Source organism: Morone saxatilis, unplaced genomic scaffold (assembly GCF_004916995.1).
Source record: "Morone saxatilis isolate NCDOM2014 unplaced genomic scaffold, NCSU_SB_2.0 Contig16, whole genome shotgun sequence".
NCBI classification, from domain to species: Eukaryota; Metazoa; Chordata; class Actinopteri; family Moronidae; genus Morone; species Morone saxatilis.
The window spans coordinates 1,149,378-1,160,339 of NW_023339718.1; the positions used below are offsets into that span (position 1 = coordinate 1,149,378).

Consider the following 10,962-nt stretch of genomic DNA (forward strand, 5'->3'; position numbering starts at 1 on the left):
AAGTCTTCATAGTCAATCAATGATGAAACATTCAACCCTGTTTCTTCCCTTGTTCCAACTTACAAAAAATGTGCTAAAAGTTAGAATATTTAATATATTCCTTCTTTTGCTGGGGACCCCCTATAACCCACTCAAGGACCCCCATTGGTCCCCGGATCCCAGATCTAAAAGACATGTCTGGTAAAATAAAATGTTATATATATTGCACAACCCTAGTGTTCTGTTGGAGGGGTTGTAAAAATCTGTGTTACAGTTGAAACGTTACTCTCAGCTAGTTCAGGAATGTGTTTCGAAACGCCACCACGAGGAGCTCAGCTGTCAATCATGCTAACAGTCACATATTTCAGAGTTTGGGGGTGGGATGTGCGGGCTGTGTTTAAATGGGTTGTAGTCGTTGATGCACTCACCATTTATTTCCATAGCTTCAGTTAAATTGGTTTAATCAATAACTTGACAGTTTTTTGTATTGCAGCTTTTGTTGGTTGGGGAGATGATTGGGATTCTCCCTGAGAGGAAGGACTACTCGCCATTATTTGCATTAGCTAAAACAGCCGGTTGTACTCTCATATTATGCAAATGTTACAGATGTTAATCTTAATAATTCCCACATTTATTATTAATTAGGGGTGCACAGTGTGGTAAAAAAAATTATGATGAATAACCATTTTTGCATCACAATGTTCATTATCACTGAAAACAAACTATTAAAATCCTTTACTTTGTTGGAGTCTGTACCAAACAAACATGTTGGAGAACAAGATTGGTAGGCCAGAGCATTTCTTGAGCACCACAGCACTTTTGACACACATTTGACTTTTTATCAGCAAATTTAAGCTTCTGTGATTTGGATTATTATTATTTAATAATGCAATTGTGCTGCCCTGTTATTAATACTGAATGCATACAAAATGTTGTATTTGAGAAGAGTAAACAAGGCTTTATGTAGTGTTTGTAAATTTTAAATATTTTTTCATATTTGTTGGTGTGCAGTTTATTATTATAGGCTCACATTCACCGTTTCAACCGTTTTGATGAATTGCAGTTTTTCCCTGTTTAATATCACTGTAAATTTAATATCCTTGGGTTTTGGACTATTGGTCGGACAAAATAAGCAACATGAAGAGGTTGCTTTGTGCACACTAATATTGCGAGTTGCAAAAAATATGATTTGAAATTTGAAAATATTTGTAAGTTGCAGCCCTGCTAAGAATAAGTCTCTTTCTTGCTAATGGGGTAAGGCGATTTTGCTTGGCTAGAATTTAAAAGTAGTATAATAATCTGGCACTGAAAGACTGTAATGGGCCTTAAGACTAGAAATAGAAATATTTAAGCAAGTTGTGCTTATTATAAGCAATGAAAACATAGTTGTTTAAAAATTTGTACCGCGCTTAATTTAGGATTAATAATTAGCAAAACCAAATCTTACAATAAGACTGGGACAAGACTACTTCTCTCTTAAATGTAGAAGTTGTGCAAGTGGTCTCTAAAAAAAAATAAGAAAAATAATCTTGTTCCTCTGCTAGGATGTTATGCAAACCATTGTTGTAACTTGTCACTGGTAAAACTCCGCTCCATATTAGCTGTAATATCTTATTGAGATATATTTTCTTAAAACCAGACTACCTTTCTAATGCAAAACATGCCTGACAAGATTATTTTTCTTTTTAGACAACAAATAAGACTAATTTCCCAGAAACAAGTTTTTTTTTTCCTTTTTGCAGTGCATTAGATCCTGTTCACTAAAAAGATAGGAATAGTTTTTGATGCCTGCTGCTGTCATTTTAGGTATGCTGAAGAGCACATACAGAAAACAGGTGTCGCCATTGAAACGCAGGGGTTCACGTTCATCACAAGTGGTCGCAAAAGAGAATCACTGACGGTAAGAACAGCATGAAGACAGCAAACATTTCCAGCACTGATACAGAGGGGCTTGGTGTTCACTGTTTGTAAGATCTGATGAAAAGTCCTAAAACACAAGAACCAAATTATGCTTGAAAAGAAAGACAACTACCACTTACAACCAGCTTTGTGTTGCATGCTTTTATTTCCAAATCTTTTCAGTGTTTGTTGACTAACGATATTTCATATTCAGACGGCACTTCTCAGATATGTGGATGAGGGATTTCTGAATGTTTAACTTCAGTAATGGGAACTGACGCTGCAGCCAGTCATAAAGGTTGATGAAGCGATGCATTCGATTTCAGCTTGTATAGAAGGGCACTCCCTCAGTCAGTGGTGATTTCTCATTCTGTGTGCTGCTCCAATGAGGGGCTTTGTTGTATACACACACACACACTCACACACTCTCACACACACTCACACACAGAGGCATCTTTGCAGCACATAAACAGGCTTGGGAGACACCTGTCTCTCCGTCTTCTTTCATCCTTTTCCTCTGCCTTTCTCTTCACATCCTGCTGTGGTGAAGGTGATGAAGATGAATAATATACTGTATTTGCAGTGCAGGACTGCAGAGCGGAAGGATTATCTCCTATGTACAGGAAAAGCTTAAAGCGAGCGTACTGAGCTGCAGCACGGCAGCTGGTGTAAGACTTGAGTGAAGTACTGAGAAGAGAGAGCACTCTGTAGTAGCAAACTGCAGATTCATATTAGACCATATCAGGTTATTTCTCACATTGTCTTTTTACCTCTTTCACAGGGGAATGCGACGCTACATCTCTACCCTCACTTTCGACCACTGCTTGAGTTCAAAGGTAAGCCTTTTATTCTTGTTTTAGCATCAGTAACTCATAATGGCTTTCTGAAAAGTGCACTGTTTGAAGTATTTAGCATGTTTGTACTGAAAATGGAGTAATATTGAAACGCAGGGCCTCTCTACTTTACTTATCCTTCTCTAAAAGCTATTTTTATCTTCATAAATCAGTCATTATGGGTAGATTTGTTGTCTGCATGCAGATTTTGCACTGTTTCTAATGCGATGCGTCACATAACATTTCTAAACATCTCACATAATAGAACAGTTTACTACATTTTTAATATGAGGATAGTCACTTAAATCTAGTGGCTTTGCATCTCACTGCCTTTAATACTGAAACCAGCATAAAATATTTCCCCGTTTTGTGCGAGGATAAGATCAGCACTGCAGTCTTGGTGCACAACACGTTCTCATTAACTTTACCTAACGCCTAAAAATTCAAATGAATATTATCACCTTGGTAGTGTGTGCAAGGGAGAAAGAAATGTGTTTTTTATTGATTTATTTCCCCCTCTGCTGGCATCATAATGAAAAACATCAAAGACGGAATAGAGAGGATAAAGTGTTAAAATGTGCTGGAACAGCAGGGAGAAGCAGCATTAGGAACAGTGAACAGGAGATGAATGCAATTATGAGCTGCAGACAGAGATTGGTTCCTTTAAGGTTTAAGATAGCGTCCTGCTGTGTGGCCCATAAATATTTCCTATTGGAAACTGTTAAAGTTAATTGAAGTGAACGTTACAGACTCATGTTCAAGTTCAAAAGTTGAGTTTTGCTATTTAAGATGAAGTAAACATTCTGGCTGTTTGATCCTGTGTGTATCATGTAACCATGAGTTATTTATGGGTATCACAGGTAAGACTTGTCTTTTGTGATCTGAGGTCGAGTTTAGATGCTTCACCTTGATGACTCAACACTGAGTCACAGCTTTGACGTATTAAGTTTTCTTTTGTGCTGTTTGTTTCCGAGATATGGGAGTTGAGATTATTCTCTCATAGAAGAAAGAGACGTCATTAGAGGCACATTGTGTTAAGACAAATGGTCTCAGCTCTCTGTGCGTCAGCAGTGGCCTGAAGCTTCTGGATGTTGAGGTGGTCGTGCAGAAAGTCTGGGTGTGCCTGCTGTCTGAGTGGGAGCATCAGCGTGGACGGGGGAGGGGAGGGGAGGGGAGGGGAAGGCAGTAATGTATGTGTGTGCGTTGACAGTGAGGTGTGTAGGGAGTGAGGGTTCACTGGGTGCGGACCGGAGTGCTCACGGTATGGCGTGTGAGTCACACGCCCCATCGACAGCAGTGCAGTGGAGTCAGGAGGAGCTGCTGAGAAATGTCACAGCCATTAGAGACGGCACAGCCCAGACTCCAGCAGCAACAGCTCTGTAGGCCTGCAGAGCCTCGCAACACCAACGATCTACTGCTGGAATACAAGCAGGCTTTTTATTTGAACTTCATCGCCACCTCTGGAAATACACTTTATCAGGCATTTGTTTACCTGTGACAGCGACTGAGGATGACTCATCAGAAAAAAAGCACCATATATCCTTATGTGGGAGTATCTGCTGATTATACAGTTTTGAGACACTTCTTTATGTTGTTTTAGACTTACATGAAGGATGTTTAACTCTGTCTTTTTGCCTTCATCTTATCAACCTGTTGTACAGAGTTTCAGCTTCATGTTGCATGAGTGTTTTTGTCACAGGTCAAATGAGCCGTTACTGTTAGACAACAAAGATTTTAAGGCTGTGCTGTTTACTCCTTTTCTGTAGATATATTTGCACTGCGTCTGGTTTGACCTGTTTAGTCCAACAAGTTCTTTTTTAGTCTTTTAGTCGATGCAGCATTATTGCAGCCTTTGCCCTTTTCCTGTGCACAGGATCTCCAGTGTAGCCTTCTCAGTTACAGTCACTTGAGGAACTTAGCACCCATTGGCGAGTATCGCTCTCGTTTCCTTTTCACCTTTCTGGAGACTCAGAGGACTTTCTTCCACTAGAGTGGACGAATATGTCTGTATCAAGGCTATTATTTGATTTACTTATTTTTAAATTGATTAGCATAATTGTTATTTTTTTATTTTAGTAATGCAAAGATGCACGCATGTATGTTTTGAACAATCCTGACTAAGTAAAGTATTATCCAGCAGCCTTTATAGAGATCAAACATGAAGCTACTTGATAATATCTGCATATTTTTATATATTTATGTTTACCTCTCACTTTTGGCGCAACAATAATCATAAGACTGTAGGAATTCACTTTTAACACGTGTGATAGGAGGCAGATGCATTGATATTGTGTTCATGCTGCTGTAAGAGAAACATAAGGGAATGCTAATGTGGCCCAGCAGCAGTGGCTCTGCTCGCTGCAGCACAAGGATGTGATTTGTGCTGGCTGTTAACACCTGCCTCTTCCTATGAAACAGCCTCAGTGTCATCCCAGGCCTGTGTGTGTGTGTGTGTAGAGGGAAGGATAGGGTGGTGGGTGTGGGTGGGGTTCTGTCAATAGTGGGAGTATGTCTAAATAGTGATCCTGTTCTGATGCTCAAAGTCAGGGTTTGAGGGGGGGGACTCACGTGTGGTGGTTGTGTCGGGAGTATCGTAACCTCACAGTGCGTTGCCTCACAGTCGTTCTTCACTGGCTAGCTTTATGTCCCACGCCCCATGCTAAAGCTGCCAGTTGAAGAGCTGTTGTGTGTAACCATGACAACCAGACCGCTCCGCAAAAAGGGCGTTGGGAGAAACTGAGATCCTAACGAATATGTCACGTGTTAAAATTGAAGTTTTATCTGTGAGGGTGTGGCCGCTGTTTGAGTTACACCGGAATTTATTGATTCTTATTTTTAAATGTTTGTTTACAGCTGACACACATGTTTTTATCCAGATCATCCTCCTCTCGATTTTGCAGCTCAGTTACAAATGCACACTTCTTGCAAATGCAAACCTGCAAGCACCAAAAGGTTGACAGCATTCTTGATCTTTACTGACACCGGCCTCCCTCAGGTTTCCAAGTATTGACTGCACTGCGGCTTCCAGTAGCACATAGTAATATAGTCATTAAAGGCGACAGCTTCCTGCGGGGACTCAACTTTTTATTTACTACCGTTGTTACTATGAATTTACCCCGAAGGAAACACCTGTACACACACAGTGTTTGTGTATTCCAGGTGTTATGGACTATCTGTCTGCTGAGATTTCCACCTCCAAACAGAAGAAGTTCAGTCTGGTGACATTCATGGACACACCGGGTTTGGTGGACGGGGACATGGTCTACCCTTTTGATGTCAACAGCGCCATCACTTGGTTGGGTATGTCTTAGCACCTGTTTAACTATCTACTCTAAAGCTGTTGTTCCTCTAATGGATGTTGTTTTTTTTGTACAGGAGAACAGGCCGACCTGATATTTGTGTTCTTCGACCCGATGGGCCAGGCCCTCTGCAAACGCACACTCAACATTGTGGAGAAGCTGAGTGAGAAATGTGGAGACAAGCTGTTGTTCTACCTCAGCAAGGCGGATGAAGCTGGGAAGGAAACAGACAGACAGGTAAAGTACACTAAATCTGTATTTCTTTTATTTTGATCCCCCCAAAAAGTCAAGTTAAACCTAATAAATTAACTTTAATTTGTTTGTTTCTGTAGAGGGTGATGATGCAGATAGTCCAGGAACTGTGTCGCCGTCCTGGTCTCAACAAATGTGGTTTTGAGATGCCGACGATATACATCCCCAACCCCCAGAAGGTTTGTTTGCTTGCTGTATGTTCCTATAAATGACATTTTAGTCTAAATCTATATGTTTTTAGTTTTAACCTTCAATTTTACTAACTTTAAACAATACCATCTGATAATTGCCCTAAATGATGCACTGCATCTCCCTGTTTCTGGCCTTTTTCTTAAGTGTTTCCCTTTAACAGATCTAGGTCTGATCTTTAGTCTGGATTTAAAGCTCTCTGCTATCCTTGGGGTTGAACAGCCATCGATTATCCTTGAATGTAAATTCTCCACTCCAGGTTTGCTGGCTGGGACAGGATGATTCATTTTGCAATATGATGACTGAGAGAGTTATCCACTCTTGTGGGCCACCTTTGACAATGGCAGCCCCAACCCTGAGTTATTGCTGCACCATCTTGTGATCTACAACCACAAAGCTCTACTCCACATGGTAGATTTGTGCATCCCTCCTGACCTCCAATTTATTTTCGCTGAGCAAGTGCAGCTTCACTTCCTGCTAAATGCACATGGCTGTCAGTCAAAACACCCCTCAGGATTTCTTTTGGACGTTTCCAGACCCTGTTCCCTATTTGAGATGCACAGCTGTACGTGTTTGCACAGTTATTCCAGATTTTATGCATTTATAAGCCTCTGTCTTGTTTAGCCGAGCCGGTGTGTGAACCAGATCGATGGAGTGTGTCAGACCATCGAGAAGACCATCAACCAGGCCGTTCAGAAGACTTTGGATCAGCTGGAGAAAGACTGTGACCTTATTCGTTCCACCATCAGCAGCAGATTAGAGAAGGACAGGTTAGCATGTGTTACTGTGTTCGATTTAATTTACCCTGATGCAGAATGACAGGTTGCGTCCTTGAGCAAATAAACCATATCATGTGTATACAGACGAGATAACAGATATTACCCGCTGCAGAGAATGTGATATTAAAACCAGATTTCCTCTGTGTGCACGCAGGGCTGATGTGACTTACAACAAAAGCGTCCGTCTGCACTCGTTCTTGTGTGGTGCTCTGGGTATTGTCCTTCCTACCCTCTTCATCCTCAGTTTCATTGTGAACACTTTCTCCAAAGAGCAGCTGGATGAGCTGTTGGGCGAAGGGCCGGCTCGGACCCTCTCCATTGTCACAGTAAGTCCTGAGAGTAAACAGGATTTAATTCCATATTTTGCAATCATTTTTATTGGTTCTCTGAGCGTCTGTTGAACATGTGTCTTACAGGGAATAGTGATGTGTTTATGGGACTGGATACCAGAAGATGGACAAGTTGTATTTGTGATCGTTTTTGGAGCATTTTGCTACCTCCTGCTTTTCCTAGCAAAGTATTTTGCAGGGTAAGTGTTACAAATACAATACAAACATATACACACACTTAGAGCTAAAACAATAAGTTGATTAAAACTATTTTGATAATCAATCGATTGTTTAAAGGACCAGTGTGTATGATTTAGTGGCATCTAGTGGTGAAGTTTCAGATTGCAACTAACTGAACACTGCTCGCATCTGTATTNNGAATGAGAACGGGCTGTGAAGTAAGTAAGAGAAACTATATATGAAAGGCCATATCTGGTGTCAGTGTTTGGTTTGTCCGTACTAAACTACTGTAGAAACATGGAAAGCGACCCGCGGTGTCTGTAGATAAAAACAGCTCATTCTAAGGCAACAAAAACATAAGGATTCCTATATTCAAGTTATTATCCACTAATGAAAACATTGTTATTATATTATTATATTATATTCCATTTCTGCCAGTAGATCCCCCTAAATATTACACACTGGACCTTTAACTCATTGCTTCTGAAAAAAAAACACATGTATTCCAGCTTCTCAATTGTGGTTTTGGACTGTTGGTAGGACATTTAAAGATGTCATTTTGGGGTTTAGAAGTTCTAATTATATTGTTGTTGACTATTTTGTAATCTTTTGAGAAAATAATTGGCAGATTTGTTGGTAATGAATTGTAAATTGCAGCCCTACGCACGCACATGCCCATTCCATCTACATGGGGACCAGGTTACTTAAAGTGAAACCCTTAACATAAATAATATTAACCCTCTGGGAATTGTCTGAATAAAGTAGAGCTTTTCCTGTTTTGTCAAGGAGGGTGTGTTTTACATGCAACATATACACACTCTCACACACACACAAACACACACAGAGGGAGTGACTGTTGAAATTCTGAGTGGACATTGTTGTGATGTTCTTCTCTCCTCAGCCGAGGGAATAAGACTCTGACGAAGAAGGAGAAGAGGGCGATGGCAGAGTACAGTGATTATATCCAGGACATCGTCAAAACTAAGAAGGTTAGATTTCTATTTTGAGTGATGTCTAGTCACAGAAGTTAAAGCTGCAGTAATGCATGTGTAATTACTGTGTAATGCAGAAGATGTCCTTGTACAAGAACAAACACACTGAGACTTATTTCTTGATTCTGCAGCTGTATGGAGCTTTTTACAGTGTCTCAGTTCATCGTTTTGGATTCATGACCCACAACTTTAGTGCTAATTGCTAACACTTTGCCACAACGTTTATATAAGGTTAAAATTTCAGGTGATATCAGTAACTACAAAGGTTAACTTCCGCACTATTTCCTGTGAACCCCTGACACACGGAGACACATTAGCAATTAAATCGACTATTAAAGAGAGTTTTTTACAGAATGTAAATACATTAAATGGGGAAAAACAGGGTTTGAATTCATAAAAACCTAAATGATTGTAACTTGAATGCAGATTTAAATGAACATTTTAATTTGTCAAATCTGAATCATCAGAATTGTGAATCTCACAGTTCATTTTACTCCACAGGGGAAGTTGTACGAATGGTACCTGCAGCAGTGTGCAGCAGAATATGACCTCTGACCCCAGAATATGACCTCTAAGCTGAAGACGGAATATTGCTGCAAGATGTTAGTGAATGATCGGCTCATCTGCCACAGTGCGTCATGGTTTAAAGTGGAACCAGCGGGACTTTCTAAACTGATGATCATCCACCAAACGATCAGGTTTTTCTCTTCTCAGTCGGGCAGATGTGTAACCCTCCAATGCAGCAGAGATCACTGCCAGCATTTCTCATCTCAAGAGCTTAGTTTAAAGATTAAGAATTTAAAAAAGTGCCTTTACAGGAGAAGCTGTCATTGTAGTCATTTGATAAAAACTAATTTCATAATGTGAATAGATATTTTTCAATTTTATAGTGCATAAATGCAGATGTTAGAAAGAAGTGTTTACAAATGGACTTTTTATTAATTTCTTTTCATCAATAACCTGCAGCTCCTTTCTGTCAGCAATAGTGTTTTTTTTATGATGTCCTCTGTAAAGTCTGTTGTCTCGTAGTCCTCAAATCCCACTCCACCATCCGGATGTCTGTCATGTCCTCTTCAGTATGAGATGCCAGAATATCCTCCATGCGTTTGTAGTCTGACTGTTTATAATACTACAATAATCAATGCTGTGATAACACTTGGGCATTATAGTCGGACATTTTTTCAAATATTTTCATACCAGTAAGAGCTGCAAGCTGTCTCCTGCCTCCAAAGAGTCTCTGTTTTGTTGTGTGATTTTTATGTGATAATATTTACATAAACCACAGTCATTTAAATAATTTTACAACCAGTGCTGTCACTGCACTGATGTATATCTAGCACTGAACCCTTCATGTTGTCTATAGATCCGGTCTTATGACTATATTACCATGTTCTGCCTTCACGCCAGTGTTTGTAGATGTATTTATTAGTCTTTTGAGGTGCTTTTTACCCAAATAATGTAAAAATACCCTCTACGGGCTGTTTGCAATATGACTGTGAACACTGTCAAGTTTTGTAGTGTGTGTGTGTGTGTGTGTGTGTGTGTGTGTGTTTGTTAGGTGTCCTCCTCAATAGTGAAAATCTTTTTTTTGGTGAGATTTCATTTATAAATTGTGTGTGAATTTATCTATTCTGTGTAATTTTTTCCAAAAAATATTTTCATTGTGAGAAATGTAGACTGTTTTTCTTAGTAACCCCGACTCAAAGAATGAAACGTGTCATAAAGCTGCAAACTCTGTCACATCCTCGAAAATTATTAAACATTTTCTACTGACTTTTACTCTACTGACTATTTACAGTTTTCCTTGTTAATAAAGTAAAGAGTGCACACAGAAACAATAGGTGGAGTAACATGGAGAAGGAAACGTTGTGTAAAGCAGTGAGTAGTTGTTGTTGGAAGACTTTTATTTCAAAGTTTAGTTATAAAAATGCCATCCAAGGCTTCTCTGTAGGAACAACAATGTGTGTCAGGACTCAAGTATTTTGGGATCACCAGCACACCAGGATGTAATCAAGCATCCACTTTATATAACCCTCTTTACACCCATTATAAGCAGTTTCTAAAGGAACTGGTGCAATTAACAATATACCGGGAAAACAATATTAAAGCAATTTAATTTCTGCTTGCAAAAGGACCAGAAACTCCAGGAAGCCCACAAGCCTCAGTTCCCTGAGTTAGTAACAAAGAATATCCCAATGGAGGTGACCGCTATAAAAAATAACCTTACATGT

At 39.7% G+C, this 10,962-nt stretch overlaps 1 protein-coding gene across 1 annotated transcript in view; it reads left to right on the forward strand.

Moving 5' to 3' along the window:
* Positions 1-10,515, forward strand: part of si:dkey-98f17.5 (uncharacterized protein LOC569123 homolog) — a gene marked incomplete in the record, with an annotated part of 13,871 nt that extends 3,356 nt beyond the window's left edge. The window contains 10 exon segments of the mRNA XM_035658300.1: positions 1,786-1,879; positions 2,660-2,714; positions 5,871-6,011; positions 6,087-6,247; positions 6,343-6,441; positions 7,076-7,221; positions 7,385-7,556; positions 7,647-7,759; positions 8,641-8,728; positions 9,233-10,515. Of these exon segments, the coding sequence (XP_035514193.1) occupies positions 1,786-1,879; positions 2,660-2,714; positions 5,871-6,011; positions 6,087-6,247; positions 6,343-6,441; positions 7,076-7,221; positions 7,385-7,556; positions 7,647-7,759; positions 8,641-8,728; positions 9,233-9,286 (1,123 nt within the window).
* Positions 10,516-10,962: the final 447 nt, after the last annotated feature.